The sequence below is a fragment of the Gekko japonicus genome, unplaced genomic scaffold (genome assembly GCF_001447785.1).
Source record: "Gekko japonicus isolate JY-2015 unplaced genomic scaffold, Gekko_japonicus_V1.1 scaffold1077, whole genome shotgun sequence".
NCBI lineage: Eukaryota > Metazoa > Chordata > Lepidosauria > Squamata > Gekkonidae > Gekko > Gekko japonicus.
In genome coordinates, this window is record NW_015176482.1 from 493,595 (window position 1) to 521,130 (window position 27,536).

A 27,536-nucleotide genomic window follows, 5' to 3' on the forward strand; every position below is an offset into this window, starting at 1 on the left:
GCTCTCTGCATAGATTTATACTTTAAGGGGAATAGAACAAGTTGTAGCTATGATTCAAGCGAAGGTTTTATTTCCCCCCCCCAAAAAAAAACAGTAAATTGAAGTTGTAAATGGAACATTGTCATCGTGCTTGAGACATATCAAAGTTTTCTGGTTTGTGAGGAATAAAGATTTCATAGAGCTTGGAAGGCATCATTTCATCTCTCTGGGACTTTCACAAGCCAAAGCGAACACTTAATTTTAGATGCTGATTTGAGTTTAATTTCCCCCCCTAATTCAGGGTATTTCCAACATTTCACTCTTGATTTATTTATTATTCAATTTATATCCCGCCCTCCCCTAAGGCTCAGGGCAGCTAACAATTGAGGCAAAAGCCATAATTAAAACAATTAAAACAAGATAAAAACATAACAGTAGTACAACAAAGTGCTGGTGTTCTGATGTTCCAAGTTCCAAGATGGGTTCCGGTTGGGTGGATCCGGACCAACAACATAAGTTCCAAAGTGGCAGATAGCCAGTCTTCTTCCCAGGGCCCGATTGCACCCTGATGGTATCTCTGCCCATTTTCAGCGACGGTGCATTGATGGAACAGTAGCGGCGGCGGCTCCTACTCGAAAGGCTGGCGGAAGAGCTCCATCTTGCAGGCCCTGCGGAACTGCGCAAGATCCCACATGGCCCGGATCTCCTCCGGGAGCTCATTCCACCAGGTAGGAGCTGCCACCGAAAAGGCCCTGGCCCTAGTCTCGGCGAATTTGACGTCCCTGAGGCCTGGGGTAGTCAAAAGATTATTTTGATGCATTATTAATAGGGTGGTGGGAATTCTAGGTCACTTCTACGTACTACTTGTGGTTCTCAAATTTCCACTGGGAAATCTTGCTGGACTTTTGATAAACAGATTTGTATCATGGCTTGAAATTTAGCTTGAAGTTGCAGAGTTTGCACAAGTGTGGGCACCTGCATGCTGAACTAGTTTTATATTTCATGCTGTAGATTTTTTTTGTATTTACTTCAGTGACACTCTGCCTATTTCACAGAAAACTCAAGGCAGACAGCTTCAGTTCTGTTCCTAGAGGTTCCCGTTATTGCTTCAGAGAAAATTAGCAGAATATTGTTAGAACTTGGAGGAGGGGGGTCAGTTTTCTCCCAGATAGAGTACATTAGATGATTTTATAATAGGAATAAAAATACATCATCATCCTTGTGTATGGGCTCCAGCCAAGCAATTCGTAGTGCCGCTGACTTGGCCAAAAATTAAGACTAGCGAGCAGTGCAGTACTCCAGAGGAGTTAAATACATGCAATTAAAAGCAAGCTTCAAGGGAATCTGCCAGCCTACAAGCAGCAGGCTTCCATAAGTGGTGAGTTTGCAAGTGCTACCTACATTCTAATAGGCTTGCCTCATTGTCTTGAAATCAAACATTCAGGCAAAGACAAGCACTGGGTTTGATAACAGAGCAGCGTGTCCTGTAATTTAGCATGGAGTGCGATTGCTTAATAGCAGTTTAATTGCTAGGATGGGGTATGCACCCACTGAGAGTCAAGGTACCTATGTTTTTATTGTTCCAGATTTTCAACGAGAAATTAAGAAGCTGGTTACTCTGCCTATGCTTGTGTTTTTGGTCTGAAACAGATACTGTGTTTGTGTGGTTAGCAGTAAAGGTCTTCAGTTCTTCTTGGATAAATTTTCTAGAATTAAGCAACTCTGCTTATCTTACTGAAGTAAGTGTGAGTCTCCAGATGTCCCTAATCTGTGGTGCTGCTTTGGCAAAGCACCGTATTTATGGTTCCGTGCCCCCAAAATGGGATTTTGTAGGGGAAGGCCTTTTGGGGATATTGGAGTGGTGGTGGTGCAAGAGTGCTTAAAGTTTCCATTTTCAGTCATTGTATTTGAAAGGATTTGGGGCTGGGGGCTGGGTGAAGGGGCAGAGACCAAAGATAAGTAGTGGTGGTTCAGTTGCAAAAATGTTTCAAAGTGGATACTGTGCTTCACTGATATTCAGATGGTACTGGGACTAGAGTCAGAAAAGACACATGATGGGGAGAGTTATCCTGTTCCAGGGACTTAATGTAACTTGGACACATAAAATACATTATTGCACCTTCAGCATTTGTATGCAGGTGCAGGCTGTGCTTATTCAGTGCAAGATGGATTTTGACAGTTGCTGGGAGGAGCTCCCCCCACCATGCAAAATTTTTCCTTTCTCTAAACTCTTAAAGCTCCATCTGAATTTAATCTGGCAGTTTAACTCATTCTGCCTTTTTTCTCATGACCACCTTTTTGCTAATAAATGTAAAAATGGTTTTGAACTTACCCGCTGTGGGCATGAGAGATGTGGGCACAGCCTCACTCCCCCCCTCCCTCACGCAGACCTTGCGCACAAATGCATGATTGTGTAAATAGTACTCAGCAGGATTTATATTCAGTATTGTTTGACTGTATTTGCCAAGCCATCAATTATTTTTAGAATTCCCTCCCCAAATTACAATTATTAGGGTTTGCTGAGAAGGTGATTGATAACATGGCATTTTCATAGTATAAATGTCCATTGAGTAACATGCTTTTCTACATTATGCTGCCCTTTCTTTGACATTCTGCCGTATTACTTTGCAATTCACAGCAATGGTTCAAATAAAGTTACATTTTTATGAGCACCCCAACGGTACAGAACTTGGTGGTATCTTATTGGCTCAGACAAATGGCCCATCCAAAGCAGGCTCAGTCTAACCTGTACCTATTTCACTGCCTCTGTTTAGCTTCTGTCTCCAGAGATGTAAAAATTATTGTTCAGATGATAAAATATTGCTGGTTTGGGTTTAATTGGGAACTTTTAAGACGCTGCCATGCAAAAATGTGTAGACTGTGGAGTTGTTCATAATCCCACAGTTATTATGTACCCAGAGGCAGGTTTGTTTTGGGTAAGTTCTGTGGAACTGACTACATTGAGTTGATAAAAACTGTTTTCAGCATTTTTCACAAGATTCCTGTTCAAAACTGTAAAGCAGCATAACATGTCAGTGTGCCACTTGCTGTGCTAGGAGCAGGGCTGTGCTGTTGTTGTGGAGTTGTATTGTGACAGAGTTCAAAAGCATGTGCAAAATGTACCAGACAGAGAGTATGACAATGCATAGCTTTCATAGAAAAAAGTGGTGTTTTTTTGAAGTATGATTTTTTTGAGACTTGACCATCTTCCTTAAGTAATGGGGACGCATATATGAAATTACTGGTGAGTGGAAGACCATTACCTGCTGGGGAAATGAACCTGCCCCAAAGCAGAAAGGCTGTGGGGAGAGGCATCTTACACTAGAAATTGGGTCATTCCCATATGTGTAAAGTGGGATAAAATAAATTGCATGTGCCACTGTCATTCTAGCTGTAACCAGCTGAGGTAACAGATGTCTTTGAGGCAGTCATACTTATTGGGCAGTCATGCAGCAAATAAATATTTGGTGAGCAATTGAATGTACATTGGAAGACAACTTTAGTTTCATTATGCACAGTATTCACGTATATGCACAGTATTCAAGTATTTTTTAACTCCTGGACAAGCCCACCATAGAGCAAAGAAAGATTATTTCACTTCTACACTGTCAACAAATTTCAGAACTCCCTAAGACTTTGGCTAATCTTATAGGAGTCAAATGCGCACAATAAAGTATTTTCAAACAGTTCCCATAGATATAATATAAAATGCTTTTTCCCGTTCCTTCAGTGAAATGGGCACAGAAATGGAAGGACCAGTCAGTATCATGTTTGACACTGTGGTTAAACAAAGTGTGGTAAATACCGACAATGAATAAGACATCCTCATGTGGACACAGAAAGATTAGTCTGTTGCTAAATTTGTAGAGATTTAGATTATGTACATTTTATTGGAACCTGCCAACCTAACAGTTTGAGGGCAAGAAATTGCAAGTAGATAAATAGGTACTGCTTCCGTGGGAAATTAACAGCATTCCGTGCACCTCAGAACTTAGCCATGCCAGCCACATGACCATGGAGAAGTCTTTGGACGGCGCTGGCTCTTCAGCTTGGAAACTGAGATGAGCACTGCCCCTTAGAGTTGTATCCAACTGGCTTTCGAGCAAGGGAAACCTTTACCTTTAAAGTATGAATGGTAGTCTAAAACATCAGCTTTGGTTTAGAATTCGCTGATGGGATTGTCCAAGTTAAGTATAGGAGGGGGATGGTAATTTTTATTGTAATGTATGTTAAAGTACGGTTTAGACATGATATGTATTGTAATGAGCCTACAGTTGTATTGTTTTTCATTTGTAATAAGAAAAAAATAAGCGGAACAGACTTCGATTTAAAAAAACACCCTTCATGTGCTCATTTTGTTAAAATTCAGCCTGTAATTGGTATTTGAATTTATAACACACAATAAATGCAGATAGGCCTGGCAGATAGAATTTTGTTTTACCATAATGGATTATAATGATGTCAGTTCTTATTAAATGTATTTTTATTTCTGCCAAATGCTTATGAGTTGTGCGAATAAAAATATTTAATGACTTCTGCCAAAATCCAAATATTGGAATTATTGGCCATTAAAAATAGGGTCAAGATAAGCCAAATATCCTTTACTCTGCAGTCATACATGAGATGAGCCCTGCTGGATTATCTCATGTTTAGCTGAAAACTCTTTTGATTTAATTTCAACTCTTGTCCAACCTTCTGGGGCAACAGAAAACAACTCCGCGCCATCCTCTATATGACAGCCCTTCAAGTACTGGAAGATGGTTATACCACCTCTCAGTCATCTCCTCTTCAAGCTAAACATACTCAGCTCCTTCAACCTGTCCTCATAGGACTTGCTCTCCAGCTCCCACACCATCTTTGTTGCCCTCCTCTGGACACATCCCAGCCTGTAGTAGTAAGGTCCATAAGTTACATGTGTGAAGTAGTACTGAATCTACTGCCCACTGAGTTCCCCAAGGTCTAGTATTATATAGGGGGAGGTTCTCAGAGGGAAGGTGCCCCAACCCCTTAATCATTTTGCTTGTCCTTTTCTGCCTCTGTAATGATTCCTTTTAGAGGTGGCACCTGGAACTGTACACAGTACTCAAAGTGGGACTGCACCAGAGATTTAAACAAGGGCACATCATAATACTGTCCCTTCTATTTTCTGTCCTTTGCCTAAAAATCTGTATCTGACACTGCTGCACAGTGAGTCAACATTTTCATTGAACTTTCCACCATGACCTCACAGTCTCTTCTGGTCAGTTGCTGCCAGTTCAGACCCTGCCAGTGAATATATAAAGCTAGGGTTTACGAAGGTCAGTAGTTCAGCAGTTCAAGACCCGGGTGCCGCAAGACGGGGTGAGCTCCTGTCTCTAGTTCCAGCTCCTGCCAACCTAGCAGTTCGAAAGCAAGAAATTGCAAGTAGATAAATAGGTACCACTTCGGTGGGAAGGTAACAGCGTTCCGTGCGCCTTGGTGTTTAGTCATGCCGGCCACATGACCACGGAAACGTCTTCGGACAGCGCTGGCTCTTCGGCTTTGAAACGGAGATGAGCACCGCAACCCTAGAGTCGGATTCGACTGGCTTTCGAGCAAGGGAACCTTTACCTTTTTATTCTAGTTACATCATTTTACACATTGTATAGTATTAAAAGTCTTTGTTATTCATGTGTACATCTTGGGCCAACAGAAGTCATTTTTAGACGTCGTCTTTGGTGAAAAAGAGGCTTGGTAGCAATTGGATCCTTCCAAGCCTAAACACAGGAAGGCCTCTTGTCACTGGCCTCACCCCAGAGGTTACTTCAGACAGTTCTGCAGGGGAAAGGCACAGATGATTTCTCTTGCTGTTGACATCCATGGGGTATTGATGGTGTAGCCACAATTCGGGGTGAGGGGGTTCCAGATAGAAGCTTGTTCTTTTCTCAGGGACAAAAAGCTTTAGGACAACAGAAACTGACAATCAGTGGCCTCTGTGGTTTTAGGTTATCTAATCAAGGAAAGGAGTAGTAGAAGTTTGAAGTTCGTGGTCCCTGCTATACCTGTGTGAGGAAGCAGAGGGCTCCCTTCTCTCACCCTTCAGTTGATCCAGTCAGTGTTTCAGTGGAGGACTGCGGGTGATAAAGCAGCTGCTGCAGCAAACTTTTTGTACTCTAAAAGCAGAACGAAACAAAATCAGCCTCTGGAAGCAGCCTGAGTGAAAGCAGCCTTCAGAGAATTTGGGGACAGTTTTGTAGAAAAAGAAACAGCTGGAAGGGAGAGAAATATTCCTCCCTCCAGTTTGCACATGCTGTTATTTCACAGAAACATGCAGCAGCATTTGGAGGGTGTTTTTGACCTTTTTTGTGTGAGAGAGAGAATAAACATCAGAGAAGCAATTCATGTGATTGTATTTAATATATAGCATGATGCCTTAGGATGCTTTTACTTCAGTACTGATACTCGAGTACAAAATGCAAGTATATTGCGTCATACATGAAAAAAGGGAATGTGTATAATGGGTGCTTTTCTTTCAAAATGTAGGACCAGAAAGCCAGTACTTCCCTGTTTGCACATTGTACCCGTGAGCCCCATCCTAATTGACACAATAACCTAGTTATTTGGCACTTTTGTACGGGAGCTGGAGTGCATCTGAAGAAGTGCCCCTGAAATACATCATTCAAGTGGAAGCGTCCTGTAGGAACTACATGCTGCTGCCACAGCAAGTCTGCATTTGTGCAGTTGCTGCTTGCTCTTTGTAAAATTATACATTTCCATGCCACTCAGTGCATTATTCTGGGTGTTCCCTAAATGAGTTGCAGAACTGTTTGATGAGAGAGTGGACATAAGTAAATGCACAGATAGTTTAAAATCTGGTGTTTAGAGCTGCAAAGAAGCCTAATAAATGTCTTATAATGCATTCTTGTCCATGACCCTTAAGTGTGATACCTTCATTCAGCCTTGCAAATATGTCTCCTGATCAGAAGCCTGTGCAATGTTTTACTACCCTGTGTGCCCACATATAGCTGTGTAAAAAAACGTAGCCTAAAAGGGGGGGGTGGCACAGCAAATCTTTGTAAAGCTTCCAGGTGTGGTTGCCTGGATCGCAGGCGAGCCACATGACTGGATAGGTACAAGCCTGCCTTCACTGCTCCTGTATGGTCTCTGTCTATGCTTGGGACCCCATCCATCTGCTCCTTAATTCAGTGGAGTCATTCATTCTTAGATTGTAAGCCCGTTGAGGTAAGATATTGACTAAGAAATAGGTTACACATTGTAAACATTTTAATTGTTTTGTTTCTTTTAACTTAATTCTCCTTTTGTATTTGTCCTTGGGATTTGTGTTTTATTGATGAGTATATATAGTTAGAAAGAAAAAATTAAAGAAATAGGGTGCAGTTATTAACTAAAATTTCTGATACCTTTAACTGATTGGGTGGGTGGGGCCTGCTATATTCAGAGCTTTTGCTCAAGCCTGTCATCTTACTAGCAGTTTCCAGACTAGTCGTGACATCATTTCTCCATTCCTCCTTAATGCCTTTTACACATATTAAAGCTCAAATATATCATGAACACACATTTTAAAGCGTTTTAACAGCATTTCTTAAACATGGAGTAGAATGACACATTCCAGGATACCAATTCCCAAATATCAAATTAAAATTTTAAAGACCATCGCCATGAAATAGCTGCTCCTACTGATGAGACATTTGATTATATGTTAATGAGTCAGAAGGGGGAAACAAGGCAGATTAGTACTATGTATAATTTATAATGCTGTATATAAAAATTCAGTTAGAAAATTCCCCCCCCCCAATGTATACACACAAAATAGGGAGTTGCTTCTGGTTGTTCAAGGGAGACCTACCAAATTACAAGTAAATGATGATCAGTAGTGCCTTCTCTGGCCATGTTTTAATAAATTCACATCTTTCATGCTACTTACACAGCTTGCATTCGTAGGGTAGCCTGTGTTTGAGTAAATGGTAGGAAGCTGAGACTTTGGCCTTCCGCCTTCCCTGGTAATTATCATGGTCTGTGGTTTGAAAGAAAGCCACATCTCAAACTATCTGGCATCTTAATTGGTTAAAAAGCTAACTCCTCCCCCCCAACTCCTATATTTTGTACGGGCACAAGCTTCCATAGTATTTCAGAGTGTCCCTCAGTTGGTATATTGTGCAAGGAAGCCTTTCTCTACTAGTGATATTAAGACATTTTCCTCTTTGTTCTCAGGGGTGGACATTGATCCTATGACGCATGCTCGGAAGAAACAGCTCTTACTTCTGAAACACTCAGCTGGTTCTGCGGGCCAAGCTTTGTCACCGATTGACGGTGAGAGAATGGATAGGACTGAGGCAGAGGACAGCGAGCAAGGAAATGGCACCGAGGGGCAAAACTGCCAGAGTAGATTTGCAGGCGTGAATAAAAGCAGGAATTCACAAGAACTCCGAAAGACGTACCCATTGAGGAAACGTCTCAGCTCATCCGTGGATAAAAAGACATGCTCAGTGCTCCTCACGAGACTGGAGGATGTAGCTGGATCGTTTTCGGAGGAGACTCAAAGCAGCATGAAAAGAGGTCTCTCCAGTTGTATGGATGACTTCAGACCTGCCTGCTTTTCAGATCAAGTTCAAGTGGGGGGAGCGGGAACCAACGACTCTTCCTTAGGGAAATGCACAGTATCTTGTCCAGTAACTGAGCAGGAGGGACCTGATGCCTGCCTCTCAGTGCCCAGGAAACGAAGGGTAGCCTCTCTGAATGCAGAAGCAGTGAACAACCTGCTTTTCGAACGGGATGATGGCTTGTTGTCTGGCAGACGTTTTCGAAAAGATTCCACCAAAGTCGGTGGAGTTTGTTGCACTAAGACCATATGTTGCAAAACTCAGGGCACTTGGCCCTTGCTGGAAAAGCAAAGCTCTAAAACAGTGAAGGGAAAGAACCAAAATGGATCAAATCAGAATTGTGATCCTTATGACCAGTTATTGGATGGTGTCTTTGATGGGAATAGGCAGGAGGATAGTGGGATTTCCTATCATCCTGCTCCGAAGAGATTGGCCAGTCTCAATGCAGTAGCGTTTCTGAAACTGACCCATGAAAAAGACCACCCACTGAAGCCGAGGAGTAAATCGACTGGAGAGGGGAAGTCTGAAAACCACTGTTCCAAATCAAAGCTCAAGTGGGCCAAAGCCAACAGGAAAAATTGTGTTAAATCCAAAAAGGAAACGTCCACTATAAAAATAGAGGGTCAGCATGGCTGGCAAGGAGTCACCGAGGGTGGATTTAGAAAAACAGCCCATCAAGATTCTCCTAGAGTCTATGGGAAAGCAGAATCTATCAATTACGAACCATTATATAACTCTTGTGAGGGCACAGAGGGTTTCTATCACAGGCTGCCTTTGCTTATGGGTGGGCAAGCTTCCATGAAGCCTGAATATGGAAGACCTGGAGAGAAATCTCCTACCCCCAAGCAGGAATTCCATCAGCCTTCCTTCCCAGTACCTCAGTTCCATCCTTTGCCTGTGCCGGGAAATCATGCGGACTGCGGCTGTGTCTACGAATCATCAGGCTTGACTCCATTAAATGGGTTTTATGTTTATTATGGCCAAAGTGGATACAGTAGTTACACTCATTGCTCTGTTTACCCGAAGGATGAATTGTCACAGGCAACAAGTTGTGAGGGCCTTTTGGTATCTCCAGGTTCCTTGCCAACAGATCCCTCGTTTCAGCCATTTCACTGGTGCAACTCTCCATATTGTTGTGGAGAAGGAACAGCAATTAATAGTTACAGCCTTTGTGGAGTTATGCCCGTACCAGAAAGCAGAATCAGTGGTGTGCATACGGGGCGGAACGGCTACCCTTATAAGATGCCTTTCACAGCAGGTAAGCCTTATGTTGTCTTGTGTGTGTGTGTGTGTGTTTTAAAGTGGACTTGTTAATACCTGAAGTATAGAAGGAGTTAGAGAGTAAAGTGATTTTGTAGTTGCCAGAAAATATAGCCAGTTGAGAGAACATTACCTCTGTCTGAATGATTGGATGCTGGGACGTTGCCAGCCTTATGATGATACATTTTGTCCTTTGATTGTCCACAGCAAACCAGTGTTTTTATACCAGAAGTCCTAATTACCTCTCTATGTGTGTGGCATAGTGATCACAAGATGATTTTACCCTGTCAGTTGCAGGTCGGGATTATTTATCTGAACGAATTTGGCATGTTAGCTGGTATTTGTCATTTATGCTGAAATGCTTGCAATGTAGCCAGCTTCCCAATAGGGAATTTCCTTCAGAACCTTCCCATGAGAGAGAAACTGAGAAGCAGAAGTGTTGGAAACGTCTTTTGGTTGGCTAGGTCAATGGTGACCCAGATCCGGTGTTGGCACTGTTCTGAAGTTTTATCCAATATAAGGACTTGATTATCTCATTGGATGCTGATATGAAGGATATAGGGAGAGTAGCAGCTACTTGACATTCCTGTAGCTTCATATGTTTAGCTGAAAGTACGTGCTGGAAAGCCAAGAGATCATGGTTGGATGAGTAGTGTATGTCTGTTTTTCCAGAAGTGCGGGTTTGTGCTCTGGATACAAAGGAGAAAAAAAGCCGTGAACTGTGGGGTGTCAAGGAGAGCTTCAGGGTCTTTGCATAGATTAAACAAGCATACCAATTGAAATATTTCTCACAGTGCACATTGTACCAAACTGACACGCCAACTTTAGACCTTTAGAAGGATGATTGCTGGTCCTCATCCTTAGATGATTCTTAGGCATTAGGCAGAAGTGTTAAGCTGTCCTTAAAAGGATTCTACTTCCTTTCCACACAGCTCTGTTGCCCTCACAACCTGTCTTCAGGGAATGAATAGTTCTGTTTATTTCAGGGAGCCTGCTAAGTAGCAAGCCCCTAAAAGACGGTGGTCATAGCCCAGAAACTGGTGCTGTGCTTAGATATCTGTGCAAGTTATTGGCATGGGCGGTGTATACGAATTGGAAAGGCTTGAGTAGTTGACACAAGGAAGAGATCCCCTTTCCCTAGGGGCCTGTGGATTCTGGATCAGGTTTCTGGTCGAACACCTTTAGCTGGCAAGCATTTCTCCTGCTTTTGCCAGCAGGGAAACATCATTAACTACATAGAAGTGACAGAGTTTGGACTGGTGTATTTTCTTTCTGCCATACTATTATTTTTAGCATTGTAATCTGGCCAACCAAAATTGTACAGAAGAGGCAACAAAAATGTTATGCAAGGGATTATCTTCTTCTGGGGGAAAAAAATAGAATGACTATCTGAGGAGTTTAGTTTTCCCACGTTCTCTGCCCAGGTGCTTAAAAATCTGATTCAGACACTTAGGGATTTTGAACTGTTTTCTTAAGGATCAAACTAGATGAAGCAAGGAGGGGGTTCCTGGTTTTTTACATGAAAAAGTGTGTGCCACTGAAAAGAGCTAAAGCCACTCCCCCCCCCTTATAAGTAGCGTGTTTTGAACAGTGTTTCCCCCCCCCCAGCCCAGCTCTAGTAGTGGAAGTGCCAGGATGTATGCTTGCACCAATCAAGTACAGTGAGGTAAAGTCAGTGAAGAGGATGTTTTTCATTCCCTTTGCCTGTGTCATGTTGCTCAATGTAAAAATTAGATCTATCTATTCACACTAGGTGAACAGGGCAGATATTTGATTAAATACATGTGATTGCCTCCAGCATGTCTAGTAGCAAAGCCTTCCATTGCTCCAATCCGTCACTGGTGATGGCTTTGTAACAAGTATGGTGTGACGAAATGCATTTTCTCCTGGGAAGTTGACAAGCAGCAGACCTCCACTTGGTGTTTTAAAAAGTTTTCTTTTCTTTTCTCTGAGCAGTGAATGGCTGGGAAGGAGGGAGTCTAGTCAATGGCTTTCCAGGCTCACCTTCATACAAATGCTAATGGGTTTAGACAAAGGGATGGCAAAGCTTCCCCCTTCTCCCCCCCCCCCCCTTCTCTAGGCAGGGAAAAGAGTTTGGAGGACTGGGGGCTAGAACAACTCCTGGGATAAATCTCCAGGAAGGGGCTGGAGAAAATACTTCTCTGACCTGGCGGAGTTGAGTGGGAGGACAGACAGAGATGATAAAATCTCAGTGCAACAGGAAATAGATCTCTTTCTTTGGGATGCTCAGGTGATAAGAAGACACAGGAAAGCACAATAGATCTCTTTCTTTGGGATGCTCAGGCGATAAGAGGACACAGGAAAGCACCATATCTGAAGAGGGGAGTCAGAAGGTTGGCAAGCAGCTATTCCTCCAAGGGCACCCAAGGCATTAAATTGTCCCCATGCTAGCCAGGTGTTGGGCAAGCAGGAGACACAGAGGCAAGGCCTCAGAACTGAGAAGGGGAGCTGGGAGTCCTGATTCTCCCAATGGGGAACCCCCACAACGATCAGGGGGGGGGGGGGGCGAGCAACCCTGAGAGGGAAAGAAAAGCCCCTCTAGGGAGTTGGGAACCCCTAGGAAGGCAGGGCAGAACAAGGCTTGTTTTGTAAATGAAACCCTCAGCCAGTACAGGGAAGCCAAGTATCATAATGGCTACAGCAAGGAAGCCAGGCAGGAAATAAACAAATGGCCTGACTGCAGGCTCCTGTGTGGTGGGAAGTTTGCCTGCAAAACAATCTTGAGGGGAGGATTCCACACTGCCATGCCACTCCTGTGCACCAAGGTACCCCACTTTTTGATCCTGTTTCCTGGCCTGTGAGACAAACAAAAGAGAAGGATAACCGCAACATAGGTCTATAAATGCTTTTGGCTATTAGCAGTAAAATGATAGTGATAAGTATACAAATGTATCTAGCCCACCTGTTTCAGCTTAGAGGGAACACTGTTTACAAGCCTATCTTCAAGGCTGTGTTTGGGATGGAAATATTCTGGCATTCCCCATCTACTGCTGATAAGCTCCAGTATTCTGCCATGTTTCCCAAATGTAGCTTCCTTTGGTGAATCAGATGTCACCCCAACAGCTGTCCTAACAAAGGGCCAGGTTGCAGTCCCCTGACTCTAGAAAGCAGTTTCTGTAGTGTACATAAGAAGAGACCTGCTGAATCCCACTAATGGGCCATCTAGTCCAGCATCATGTTTCACCCAGTGGCCAACCCATTGCCCTGGAGGGCCAACAAACAGAGCATAGACTTTCAGCCTAATGTTGCCTCCTAGCATTGGTATTAAGAGATTTGCTGTCTTTGAATCTGCAAGTTCCCTTTACTGTCCGTGGCTAGTAGCCGTTGAGGGACCTCTCCTTCATTAATCTGTCTAATATGTGTCTAATCCCCGTCTAAAGCTATCTAACATCATGACCACCACAATGTCCACTGACAGGGACTTCCACAATTTAATTACTTATTGAGTAAAGTGATCTGGCTGCAGGAGGGAGACTCAGTGCATATGTACAAGACCCCTCTGTCCCTTGAGATTTTTATCCAGGTTTTTATAGAGAAGTGATGTAGAAAAAGGAAAGAGGTCCAGTTTTGTACCACCTATCTGTTTTTTTTAGCCCTCCCACAGACACAGCACACACACACCTCTCTGCCCCAGCTGTGCCCCTCCCCCTTTGTGGGGAGTAACGCTCAAAGGATAATACCAGTGAAGCTTTCAAGATTACCAATAGCTTTTACAGCATGGCTGCTGATTTTTATTCCATTTGGGATTTCTGATAGACATACAAATGTCCTCTCTTGTTTTGGGTCTGTCTTGACAGCCTGTGAGTGGTCATAGCCCAGTGGTAGAATGCATCCTTTGTGTGCACCCCAGGTTCAGTCAGTGGCATCTCCAGTTAAAGAATTTTAAATTAACAGGTGGGGAAAGACCTTCGCCTTGGTCAGCTGTTGTTGGTCAGCATAGATGAATCTGGGCTCAGTAGACCAGCCATCTTATTCAATATGGCAGCTCCGTGTGTAGTGCATTTCAAGTGGGGCTGCTGGTGTCTGCACAGCTGTGCTCCAGTTAGATCTCTTCTGATTCTTTTGCCTGCAGCGGGTAAAAAGTTGATCCCCGACCATTAAAATAGCTTCTCGTGCTTGTGGCGCTAGGAAATTTCACACCAGTATGCCAAGTATAAAAGCGGCAGGGCTGTAAAACTCTATCTCTAATAACTGTTATTTACACAATTAGTCGATAAAGAGGCATAATTTCCTCTACCTGAGATGTCAGTTGCCTCTGTGGACGTTGCTTTCTGACTGTGTGCAGCCATGCTGTGCAGACTGTTTAAAGATTCTTAGGAAAGGATAACTAATCCAATTAAACCGCTGGGTGATTTTAGGTAGATTGATGGAACGCTTAAGATAGAACTGTGGAATAAGATGGACTTTATGCTTTCCTCCTGTTCCAGGAAGATATTGCTATTCAAAAGTAAACCAAAATTATTTACAGTTGCGCCAGTCCAAAAGCCCAAAACATAATCTGGGTAATACCTTTTATTAGAACCAACCACAACACAATACAACGTGCAAGCTTTTGAGTTCACCAGAACACTTCATCAAGCTAGGTGTAACGTAAGCATGTGAACTGAGCTATTGGCATGCATCCAACCATGCAGCTCCTAAGAGTTAAGGGCACCTCTGTCTTCGTTGGATAGGGCAGTAGTTTCCACTGATTTCTCCCTCCCACTACAGATATCTGCTTTGCCCCCTGTGCTGATCTTGCTTCCCTCTCCTCTTGCAAACTGCTGAGCCCCTGAGGAACAAAATTTAGGGGGCTCGATAAGCTGCAACTGGCAGGGGTATCGTGGGCCAAAGGTCCACAGAAGACTGGATTTTTATTTCAGTATAATAGCCACCTAAGCACAACTTTTCCTGTCCTGTTGGATTTGTGTGCTTTGTAGCTTTGCTTGCGTTAAGGTGACCACATAAAGCACTCAGAAAATCAGGAAAAAGTACTGCCCAGTGTAGCCTCCATACAAAGGGGTGATGCCTCCAGTGCCAGACTGCATAGCATTTCAAGGTCTCTCTTGGCAGTAATGTGTAGTATGCAGAACTGTCACGTTGTATGTATGATACTTTGAACAGTGCACAGAGCAATGTAACCTTATAATTGATGGTTATAATGGATAGTATCATAAGCAGTTTGAGTAGGGTGCCAGTGGGAGCCCTTGGTCCATGTCTGGTTTAGGAGTGGTTCCCAGTCAGTGCACCCAGCTGGTGATGCTTGGCTCTCAGCTGTCTGATTTCTCTTTGACAGCCTCGTCTGTCCCCTTAGAGCCATCCCAAGGCCTCCGCAAGAGAGGCAGGAATGACTGGGGGGGGGGGAGTTGTGTAGGTGGTTGCTGAGGGAACCTTCCAGACAGCATCCATCACTTCTCAGTCAGATGAGCTATTGAGAATGCCAGTGTGCTTGCTGACTGACCTCACTCTCCCTTTCCAGAGTACACCTTGCTAGCGTGGCACTAACTAGGAGGACATGGCAGGTCTCTGTGGTGGCTGGGAAAGAAGAGGAATCCCTAATAAATGCCCGAGGGGAGCTGGTGGTAAGGAGAGGTGAAAGGCCCCTGTGGCAAGTCAGAGGCTGACTCTAGACTTGCTTACCGAGCAACTGCATTACTTGCCACACAAATGCAGGGAGACTGACAAAAATCTAATTGCTTTAGATTTCTGTATTGGAAGATTTGGCAATAGTGTGACTCTCTTAAATGTGAGGTTTGAGTTATGCTTGCTTCTTTGGTATCAAGAGAGCTTACCACATCTTGTCCACTTATGAACTTGCATTTAAAATTAAAGAAGGTTTGTCGCAGAGAGGAAGCCTTCCATCACTCAGAAAAGCCATCCATGTGATGGTTCTGTGACATCTGTGGAGGAAAATCTGAATTGCCTTCAGTTAGAACACTAATGGGTTTTTTAAGCTTTTTTAAAAAGTTAAGGTTTAAATTGTACAGAAAAGAGCTGGCAGTTAGTTTTTTTTATTATTACAACATGAACATTGTTTTGCTGGTTCTGTTCACTTAAGTGAGCCGTTCCGTCTCAGATGCCCTGAGAAAGCAGAGGTGGTACCTGTCAGTCCTTTGTTTTTCACAGCAAGTCTACCTTAGATTTCCATTCTCAAGAGGGGCTCCTGGATATCTTGGCAACAAGCCAGTTGTATCTACCTTCATCCAGTCTTTTTCAGTCTTTTCATAAGCCTATTAGCAGCCAGCACAATATTCTGTGGTAGTTAAAAGCTCTGTAGTTCTATGCAGCACAAAGAAGTTTCTTTTGTTCCTCTCAAACTTTCTATCTACCAGTTCCATTGGATGAATATCAAGTGCTCAGACGTTAAGACTTTTGAACCCTTTCTGTCTCTCTCACTACTACCAAACTTCTCCCGTCTCTCCTCCCCACCCCAAGTTAAATGCTTAAAGTACTTACAGCTAGATCCCTAGTTCTGTAAAGTGGAGCTTTCAAAAAATGCAACATCCTTCATATTTGGTTACTCTTTATAAATAAGCCTGAGAAAATTAGAACATTCGTATCAAAAGTGAAAGGGGGGAACTGTCTGAATTGCCTAGAGCTGCCACTCCCAACAACTGAATAATGGACTAATTTCTAGCCATGTTTTAGGCTTTTGCTAGTCTGTAGAGGAGGGAGGACAGGAATGTTTTTGCAATTGCTGTAGCATGATCTAGGGATCTTCTGCCAAAGGAGATGAAAACAGGGCACTTTAAAAGAATGAGGATTATGTAGTTGTTTCTCAGTTTATTATGGCTCTGGTACTGTAATGCCTAATACAGTGTTATTACAGAGAGGAGAAGAGCAATCCACACTTTTGTCCTTTTATCACTAGTTTGTGGGATAATGTATCTTGTTGGTTTTACCGCTAGAACCTCATTGCAAAGATGTTTGGAGGGTTGCAGGCTGGATTGAATAGGACTGTTGTTTAGACAGGACCAGGTATGCTGCCTTGGGTACATAGTGAAGGAGGATGCAGAGAGGTATTTTGAATCTTTCCCTTCCCCCTTTTAAAAGTGAGTGTTAGGACATGTCAAATGTATGCGCTGAATTTCATTGTGATTTCAGTGCTCTGTAGTGTAAATGTGTGTATATGTAGAGTATTCTCCTCCCACCAAGGGCCCTGCCACACAGGCAGGAAACTGCAGAGGAGAAGTGTGGCTGTTTGCCCCGGGGCAAACTAACATGCAGTAAAGCGATCAGACCTACTGTGGAGGTTCTGTGGAGGTACTGTGGAGGTTCCATGGCAAGGGAGAGGTGCCGATCACAACACACGCCTGCGCGCAATGAAGAAGCGCGCGGCGCGGCGAACTGGTTTTCTTTTTTTGTGTACACTACGAATGCGCATGCTCCGTTGGGTGCGTGTGCGCATCCACGGAGACGTGGGGGGAAAAAAACCCTTTTCCGCAAGGGGACATGGGCGGGCGCCGGATACCACCGGAAACGCGATCAGACGCCCGCCCTTGCCCCGCAGTTTCGCCATAGGTTCACCACCACTGATATAGACATTAAGATGCTCTCCCCGTGGCCTGATCTACTCGTATCATCCCCGTCCTCCCAAGAGAGAAAGTCTGAAATGCTTTTGTTCTTTGTGAGAAAGGTGGATTATGAATAAAATAATAAGTGAAATAAGTGCCTGGGAATTGGTGCTAAATATGCACCAATGACAGTAAAATAAATGTCAGTTCCTTTTTCTTTCACACATCTGCTGTCTCCCATGACTGCCTACTAGGACTGCTAACTTCAAAACCAGTTTTTACATTGAGTGATAGTCCAGCCAGTCCCCCTGACCCTGCTAGGTTACAAAGGGGAAATCAGCCTGCAACCCTGGCCTTTTGAAGCAAGCTCCTAATAGAGGAAATTTTCAGAATTCATGTCTGTTCACAGTAAGATTCCTCATGACACCAGTTCATGGAGGGAGCATGTTTCAAGAGTAACTAGTCTTCAGGCCTGGCTTCTAATTACATCCATGCATTCTTCATCATGCTATTTGATTTCTTTTCTACAAGTACTTCTAATTATTTACTGTTTTCCCCTCTGAGTATCTGATTATAGATATGTACCTGTTAAAAAAAAAGTTTTGGATTCAGATTTTGGGAAGGGCATATATACCAGTTTTCAGTGGTATTTGGGGCCCCTGAAACTGTTTCAGGATTCAGGTTTGGGGGGGTTTTTTTGGGGGGGGGGATTCTGGAATTATTTAGATTCCATTATTCCCTGTGGGGGACGACTTCTGATTGATTGGGAGTAGCTGTTTTTCAGCCACATGATACCAAAATTGCAGGGGACCTAGTGCTGTTTGCCCACCAAAGCCCTCTGGGTTTGAAGAGAATTGGACCATGGGTTACGGTTCTACAGGTCCCTGAACAAGATGCTTCCATTCATCCTCCTTGTCTTCCTATAGGGAAAAAATTCCATGATTTCTCTAGGACAAAGCCAATAGCTGAACACACAGGAACAAACAACCACAGGCAAAAAGCCTCCCAGTGTAAACAGAACCAATAAGCCCAACAGAACCAATGTCAAACCAGAGAATCTAAGCCAAACCAACCTGGCAAGGCAGTACTAAGGCAGACCTGGCTAGACATTGACACAGACATTACACACACTCTACTGTCACTTCCCAGAAACCAATAGGGAGGGGTTTGGGGGCACCCAAGTTCTCCCCTCTCAACAATTTGCAGCCTGTAATATTACTGTCTTGGTGGAGCCTATATAATGAGCTGCAAGTGAATCGCTGGTGCTCTTGTTTCCTTCCCTGTACAGAAGCCGCACAATAACAGAACAGCATGCATGAGCTTCATTTTAAGTGCTTCTGTGGGTTCTGCTTATTTTAACTGACATACATTTCTACTTCCCTAGCATCTCTTCTTATTTCAATTATATTTGTGGGTTTTCTTCTTATTGAGAGTGACAAGAACAACATTTTTGGCACCATATTTATTTTCTGCACAGAATTGCACCAAGAGGTACTGGGGTTCAGTTGAGAGTCGTTTGTTTTTAGAACACAATTTGCAGTGTAGGTTTTATATAGTGCCAATCAAATTGGATAACTTTTCTGTTGTCTCTTTCTACTTCTGAGTTTAAAGTTTTAACTTGTGGAAAGAGCATTTTCCCCTGACTCCCCAACTCAACTGAGAGGATGCAGGCACAGGCACGTGTTCACTTCACTCACTCTCAGAGTCCAGGCCTGAGCAGTTGAAGAGCAGCAAGTGGACCTTCTGGAAGACCCATTGCTCAGCTCTCCAGTGGAGCAGAAATGAGCAGTGTGATCTGACAATGTTGCCTGTCTGGGGAAAAACATGTTCACTCAGCTTTGTCATCAGAGAGCAGAAGACGCGCCACTGAGCCAAAAGAGAGAGGTCATGCCATGATGTCTCTTTCCTGGCCCAGTAGCTCAATTGATTGATGGAATGCAACTCATAGGTCTCAGCTAGGTAGTCACTCATGGTTGCATCTGCTGAAGCCCAGATCATGTGCCTCACATTCCCAGAGGTGCCACCTGCCTCCTCGATGGTCTCTATCTCCATCGATGTCTTGGGAGTGGCTGTGGGGGGAAACCTGCCCCAAAGGGGAGGTGGGAGGAGCAGCAGAGCTGTTCCCCCCCTTCTCTTCTGCTGAAGGCACTGTGGCCCTCTTGGCCTCCAAATGCTGTACCCACCAAGAGAGCTCATTTCTCCAGTGAATGAGTGGGTTGGCACACTCGGCCAGGCTGCCCTTGATGCTCAGATCACACATGGTCACCAACACCGTTCCCTCTAAGCTTAGTTAGTGTGAGCTAGCTCACAGTTTTTTAGCCTCTGGCTCACACATTTTTGTCTTAGCTCAGGAAGGATGGCTCCAGAGGAAACTAATTTATGCAGTAGCCAAATCGCTTGCTCACAATTTTAATGCCAGTAGCTCACAAAGTAGAATTTTTGATCACAAGACTCCACAGCTTAGAGAAAGCGTTGGTCACCAACATATAGACCATCTGCTGGGTGAGATGTTCCAGGCAGGACTTGATGCCCTCTTGAAGCCTCTGCACCAGCATGCAGAGTGCTGGAAGAATGCACATCCTGTGCCTGGGTCCAGAAAGGCAGCCATCTACTCCTGAAACATTTGAATCAAGAATGATGAGACCTAGGCTTGCTGTGTCAGACAAGCTTGCCTTGGTGAACTCCTTAAAAGGTTTAAGGACCTCCAGTCTCTGGGTGAGATTCAGCCTCTCCTTATTGCTAAAAGCTCTCTCCATGTGCATAACATCAACCTCTAAAGTCAAATTGGTCAGAGTGCTGTTCTTCTCTACCAGATGCTCAGGCATGTCTCAGATGGTGTTCCAGCGAGTGCTGGTGTCACTGATCAATAAATTCCACAGGTCCTGAGGATAGTTCAGCCAGCAGGCAGAGAACGAGAAAGTCTTCCCAGGCAGGCAGACCCAGAGCAGCAGCAGCACTGAGAGCACTCCAAAAAAATCTAGCTCTGAAATGCAGTCAAGCTATAGGCAGGCCTGCTCCTTAGCCTCTTTCCCCCATGCTGAGAGCCGTTGAGGGATGTGAGAATCATCATGACTGAACAGACAGGTTAAGTGTTCCCTGTGTTGTCTGATCCTGTTGCCTGGGACAGTCGGGGAACCCTAAGAAGTTAAAGAAAAACAGGCCTGGGAGTGTTAAAAGGGTCCCAAACATTCCTGAATATTTTAGGGATTTTTCGTGAATCACTAGCTAGAATGCAGGCATTGAACTCATTTGTTACCAGGGCCAGGGCTGACATAAATGTGACTTTGTTGGGCCAGGCCATGTGTGCCATAAAATGTAATGCCAGGTACTGGAGATATGAACTTTATAAAGGACAACAGCTGGTAAGCTCTGAGTTGGTGTGTCCTCACTGCAAGGCCCCATGGGAAGATGCCGAACTAACCCCCCTGCCTGCAGAAGTGGGGGGGGGGTGGCCCAGGTCCAAGGCCAACATGCACAGCGGGACCCAGGCCAAGCAAAGCCCGATATGCCAGAGACACCCGTCTGGCAACAGCCACCTCTGATCAAGGCCACCAGGTGGTCCATGGTGGGGCAGTGCTGGGGGTTCAAGCTAGAGATCATTGGCAAGCTGCACCACTGCCATGCAGCTGCAGCCACCAATGGATCACCTGCTGGGGGAGTGGGCACTGTACTCACAAGGCAGCAGATGTGGCAGAGGTCCCAGGCCACCCAGCAACCCATATATCCAGAGATTGCTGGCATCACCCCCCACGAGGCGACAGCTGACTATGGCTGAAGGCCATTGGGGAGGGAGGCCCAGCTGCTGAGGCATATGCTGTAGGGGAGGGAGGCCCAGCTGCTGAGGCATATGCTTGGTGGCAGGACTAGGCCCCCAATTTGTGGAAGAAACTGCTGAAGAATTTCCCCCATGGGACTCATGTGTGTGTGGGGGGGTGCAAATAAGGCCACGCTGCTGGCGGCCAGCAGAGGGGTTATCTGGACCCCCCTATATTCAAAGGCCGATCCTCAAGGCCATCTGGGACAGCATCCTTGGAGCTGCAGGCTGAGTTGGAGAGGCAGGCAGCCTCACCTTGGAACCCTGTGCCGACATGAATGTGGCTGCGGTGGCTCCCAACTCACCAGCGAGGCTGCCACTGAAACGAAGGGATTCTGCTTGACTGCCACAGATGAGGTTGTTCCGCCATGCTGAAGCCACAATCAGAGGGGCTCTGCCCACTCCCCCCCTGAGCAGCCTCCCGTTCCCTCCCTCGCACCAGTTGCCCATGGGCCCCTGGGCCTTATGTTTGACACCCCTGAGCTAGAAACCCAAATATTGTTTCAGCAGACCAGGATATACCCCCAAAAAATACCATAAGGTATATTTTTAGCTTGGAAATATCCAGGTGCAGATCCCTACATGTGATCGGTAAAAATACTTTCCTGTGTTCAGATATTCTGAATCTGCAAGTTTCTAAACAATGTGTGTGCTTAACCATTTGAGTGGCTGCTGGTCCTAAGCTGGAAGGGCTGAGCACCCACAGCAGAATGGCTTTGCTCCTACAACCTACCCTCCTCCCTTCATCTCTGCGGAGGCACCTTCAGGGGAACGTAAGAAAGGCTGGTGGTAAAAGAAACCCCTGGAGTGAGGTAGCTCTTTGGGAGCATGGGGAAATCACAGCATCTGGGACAAAAGAGAGAACTCAGATCTCCGTCAGCGCTTTTCCCATGATGCATTATGTTGAATTATGTCTCTAGCTTGCCTACAAAATTTCATTCTGATATCTCAGTACTCAAGAGAGATTGTGTGGTATGCAGCCAGAATGTCAGCAAGGGAATTGAACCCAAGGCCTCCAATAACCAAGAAATTGCTTAAATTAAGTTAAATTAGGCTTTGCAGTGCTGTGCTCCTAGTGCAGCAAATGGAGATTAATTTCGTCTGTCTAGATATATGTGACACACTGTTTAGCAGCTCCTGGTCCATGTGGGAAGGTTGGAGTCAACCACAGTCCTTCTCAGTTTTCACTGAGATTACGCACCCATCTCTGTACACTCCAATGCGGAGACGCTCCCATCTGCAAGTGACATCCTTGCAGCTGTGGATTTCCCCCTTCCGGCCTACAGTGGCATCTGCACGCTACGCCCAAGGGTCTGATTCCCTGGGAGGAGAGGCAGCATACCCTGTTGGCTTATCTCAAGCCCCTCTCCCTGGTCTCTGGAAACCTTACTCTGATGTCAAGGGACTAGGGCTTTGCATTTCAGAGAGCCATGGAAGGGTGATTGCACCCTAATGATTCTGTCATTAGAAGAACTTGTCACATTTATTAGCTGCACTTGTTTTTACAGCTGTGGTGTTCACAGGTCAGCAGTATTGCTTTCTTTAATGCTTCTGTCCGTAAGGAGGGAAGACTGTTTCATGGCTTTAAAAAAAAAGAAACAGCTTGCAGTGTGGGAGGCAGAGGGCAGTAGTTTCCCCGCTGCAGAAAGCCTCAGACATGCTTTGGTTTTTAGATTGAAGTCAGCTGTGGCATTCATACTACTACTTTGCAGTGATTTCTGAGGCACTTCTGGGTGCTCCCCCCGCGCACGGACCTTCCACTTCTGTGAACTTCCACAGTTTTCGGAGGCTACCTGAAGGCTCCTTTGCGGACTCTTACGAGAGCCCTGGGGAAACGCGCTTTCAAAGGAAGCAGTGTAAGAATTAATGACCCGTCAGTAAATATCTTTTCCATTTAAAACCTGCCTCTCTCCTCACAAAGGAAAGCCCTCTGTAAGACTGTTCTGTTCCATGCTTTCTGGAAGTCCAGCAGTGGTGGTGCTTTCTGCAGTGCCTCTGTCCTGTAATATGGAGGCCAACTGGGAACGCCAGCAAACTGGGCAGAGGCTGAGAAACTGCCCTGAGGAGTGTAGTTGCCATAGAGGTTGTTAATACGAAAAGGCTTGTCCTTCAGTTACCTGGATTCAGGTCAGGAAGGGCTCGAAAAGTAGGTGCCAGAGAGCTTTGACTCTCGAAAGCTCACATCCTGAAAGTCTTGTTTAGTGTCTGAGATGCTGCTGCTGGATTCGAAATTAGCTGTTCTACTTCAGACCAACATGGCTACCCTCTGGAACTGCTTCAGAATTGAGGTTACATGTTCACAGTGGCAAAATCTTGTAAGCAGGCATGCATCATCTGTACTTGATGGAACTTCCAGTTTTTCTTCAAGCACAGCCCACTGTACAGTTCATTACAGTGACTGAATCAAGTGCAAGTAGATCAGCAGAGTCTAGTGAAAAAGACAGGCAATAAATGAAGTAATGGAGGAAAGGCAGGTGTCGGTGAAAGAAAGAAAGCAATAGCTCCAACCATTTTCCCCACTAATAAACGTAGCTCCAAGAGTGTTGCCAAGCTCTTTACCAAACTTCACACCATTGGCAAGTCAGTCCCCTCCAGAATATCCACTTCCCAGTCGGCATCGCTGCTGTCTTACTGGATTCAGGTTCTGCTTGTTGCCTTTCAAGCACTTGAGCACAGCTTTCAGACATTGGTTTTTAAGATAGATGCAGCTGCTTCCGGAGGCTTAGTATGTTATATGTATCACTATTGAGTTAGTGGCTTGACATAAATGTTGAGAAGCATTGGCAAGGGTGTTGAGCCTTGGAGAACTCCACATTTCAATATTCACACAAATGACTCAGCCTTCCTGATATAGTACATGTGTGTATTCTTTGACATAAATGACAAAAACCTTCAGAAAGCCTTGGGCACTTTAGCAAAACTGAAAAGTTACAGACAGATCAAGAAGGATCAGTAATGAGGTATTGTGTCTGTCCATTTGAAATTGTAGATCATCCATCAGAGCAGCCAAAGATGTCTTGTTCCCAAAACCAGGTCAGTTGAAAATGGCTCAAGGGTAGATATTTCACTCACAAAAGCCTGAAGTTACTCTACAAGCTATGCCAGGTGTTTGGCATCCACTAAGAGCTGAAGTTGCTTTAGGTGTTTGAACTTAGGTTGCAAATTCAGGAGAGCATTCTCTGGTGAAACTCTATAGATTGTCTTTGAATTTACCTGTAACTCTTGAATTAGCACTCTCGCTGGAACTATCAGAATGTGGACAGTCATGGCATAAAGGCAACACTGAAACAGCATCTGATAGCACAGATAGGTACAGCAATCCTGTTACTGGAATCACACGGTCTCTCAACTTAAACAAAAAAAACCTGCTTATGAATTTCTTTTATCCCACTCACTGATCATAGGACCTAAAAAGTTGCTTCAACGGTGGTGGGGGGAAGAGGAAGATAAATGAAGGTGTCATGTTTCAAACTGTTCTGGGGGATTTTGCACTCTTTGAAAGTGCTTTGTAAATTGTAGTGGAGAAGAAAGAAGAACTGGAGACGGCAAAAAAAATATCTTAAGGCCAAAATACCATTCCTAACGACTGACTAAGAATGACATAATAAAACAGAACTGTTCTGAGGTATGGTGCGTAGTTTCAGATGTTAATATTTGTGCTTAGTCATTGTTATACAGGGCTTTGCAATCTTCCCCTCATGAAACAGCACAATAATCCTGGGAGATTGAGTCTTTATCCCTGAGCAGCAACATTTCATACTATATTTTGTGCTTTTTCTCCCCCCCCCCCCATCCCTCCCAAATCTCCCTGCAGACAGCTGCAAGTCCCTGGACCAGCTGAGCCTCACAATCCCTGTGGCAGGGCACCCTGTTTCACCTGCCCACCCACTCTCAGGATGTCCGGTACCCAGTGTGCCACCAGCTGCAGAACCTGTTCCTCACTTGCAGACGCCCAACTCGGAGCCCCAGACTATGGCCCGTGAGTGCCCGCAGAGCTCCAAGCCCCCCAGCGGCTCTAAATCCGGTCTCCGGAATTCTACCAGCTGTTTACATGTGTCTGACAGCAAAACGGCTGGGACTCACTCTCATCCGAAGCAGCAGCGCATTAACCGGAGGAGAGCCACGAATGGCTGGGTACCTGTCGGAGCAGCTTCTGAGAAGGCTGTCTATGTTGTGGTAAGCATTCTGCAACCCACTATTTTCTTTTCTTTCTGTGTGTAGTGCCAAGAATACTGTTTGACAAAGCAAAATCAGCTCTTCTTCCCAAACTAACTTATTCTATGCTGAGTTTTCAGCAGCCTTGTTTATTATACTCTGGCTTTATACCAGAAACCCCCATGTCTGTTTGTTGGGGAAGATCCTGTGGCTTAGTAATTGCTGGTCAGCCTTAGCTATGCCAAGCCTTGTTAACAAGAACAGCTGTGTGCATTGTGACAGTCCTGAAGTTAGGACAGTGACACGAGGGAGATAGTCCTAGCTTGCCTTTGGAAACATATGAACTCAGTTTTTAACAGCATTCAGAATAAATTGTCCTTAAGAAGGGTATTGTGAAAATCTAATATGATATACGTAGAAAATGGACACTTCCAAAAATATTTGGCATGAGAAAAAGAGGATAAAACAGAGAGAGAGAGAGAGAGAGAGAGAGAAATCTTGGCATGTATTTGTGTAGGTCAAATACGTGGGTGGAGGAAACGTTGGCGCACTGTGCCTCCCCTGCCCCAATTGGTAATGCCAGTGCCAAAGAATTCTATTCTGTCGTACTCTGCAGGACAAGCCTTTACCAGAAAAAACACCAAAGATTTTTTGCTTTCCTCTTTTCCCATGTGGTCATCAGCAACCAGGCTTCTACTTTGAGGGGCAATTTAGATGTAATAAATAATGATGGGCGCAAACCTGGATAATTGCCAGCATCATAGGATCCCTCGTTGCTCAGCATGCCTTGATTGCAGGTAGAAGTCTTCACTCTTCAGTGATTCGTGACATGTGAATGTACGGGCCTTCACTTGCCGAGGATTAGTTCTATTCCAGTAACTTACAGCGCCGTCTTCAACAGACTTACCCCTCTAAGCCCGTAGAAGTTTAGAAAGGTATAACTGTGCTTAAGGTTGCACTATTAGATTCTTAGCCAGGATTAAAGTTAGGTCAAGAATCTCTGTTAGGAACGAGACAAACTTCAGTGATGATGCCTTTATTTAGACATTGCAACTAATTTGAGTTTTAAGACTTCCATTTTCAGTCTTGGCATGCTGTGTGGAGCAAACATATATATCTGGAAATTAACCAGGTTCATACTGATCACAAACAAACCTGAGATTTGTTCATGACTACTGATTTGAACCTGAGCAGAAAGTTGAATTGACATTTTGGTATTTTGGGGCAGAAAATTCAAACTGTGCTTCCAGTATAATTTTGCTGCTCTATAATAATATCCCCAAAATCTGTGAGCCGAATACTTCATTCTGACTCCATGAATAGGGTTGGCCTAGTACCCAGCACTGTAGTGTGCTGTAATTTCTTTCAGGATGCTTCCTCTGCAAGAACATAGTCTCCCTCCCCCCTTTGTTACCACAATCTTAACTTAAAACAAGTTTGAATTTGCATGTTGTGTTACTGTCATACTGCGATAAACGCAGAGCTTCCTGGCTTGGTCTGAATGGAACAATAAACCGTGGTTTGCCGTTACACGAGCAGATCTGAGGGATCCTCATGTGCTCTGCCCTTTGTCCTCTTCTTGCCTGTTCGGCACTTTCCTTTTTGCAGCAGACCGTGGTTTTGCATTCAGACTGACAAACAGTGCTTTGTGTTTGCCCTGCAAACTAGGATTCCAAACTTCAGTTTTTTTCCCTGGCTTACAGACCGTAGATGTGCTTCAGACATAACATTCATTAGCTTATGAGGAAAAGAAATATGGCTGTGCAGAAACGCAATAAATGCCTTCATTGTCAGTGCAGGCATGTACATTTCAGTTAAAAGGTAAAGGTTTCCCTTGTTCGAAAGCCAGTCGAATCCAACTCTAGGGGGCTGTGCTCATCTCCATTTCCAAGCTGAAGAGCCAGCGCTGTCTGAAGATTTCTCTGTGGTCATGTGGCCGGCATGACTAAATGCCGAGGTGCACAGAACGCTGTTACCTTCTCACCAAAGTGGTACTTATTTATCTACTTGCAGTTTGTTGCTTTCAAACTGCTAGGTTGGCAAGAGCTGGGGCCAGAGACGGGAGCTCACTCCATCATGTGGCACCCGGGTCTCGAACTGCTGAACAACCAACTTTCTGGTCTGTAGCTCAGCGTCTTAATCTCTGAGCCACTGCAGCCCTTACTGTTCTGCAAATGCATCCTATGGTGATATTTTGGTCTGTGGTGCTGTTAGAATATGACACCCCTCCTTCCC

At 44.7% G+C, this 27,536-nt stretch overlaps 1 protein-coding gene across 1 annotated transcript in view; it reads left to right on the top strand.

Annotated features, from left to right (window-relative positions):
• BAHD1 (bromo adjacent homology domain containing 1) overlaps positions 1 to 27,536 on the top strand; it is a 106,738-nt gene that overhangs the window by 59,410 nt on the left and 19,792 nt on the right. The window contains exons 2-3 of the mRNA XM_015427217.1: positions 8,170 to 9,816; positions 24,961 to 25,322. Of these exons, the coding sequence (XP_015282703.1) occupies positions 8,187 to 9,816; positions 24,961 to 25,322 (1,992 nt within the window). The 5' untranslated portion in view covers positions 8,170 to 8,186. The remainder of the gene's footprint in view (positions 1 to 8,169; positions 9,817 to 24,960; positions 25,323 to 27,536) is intronic.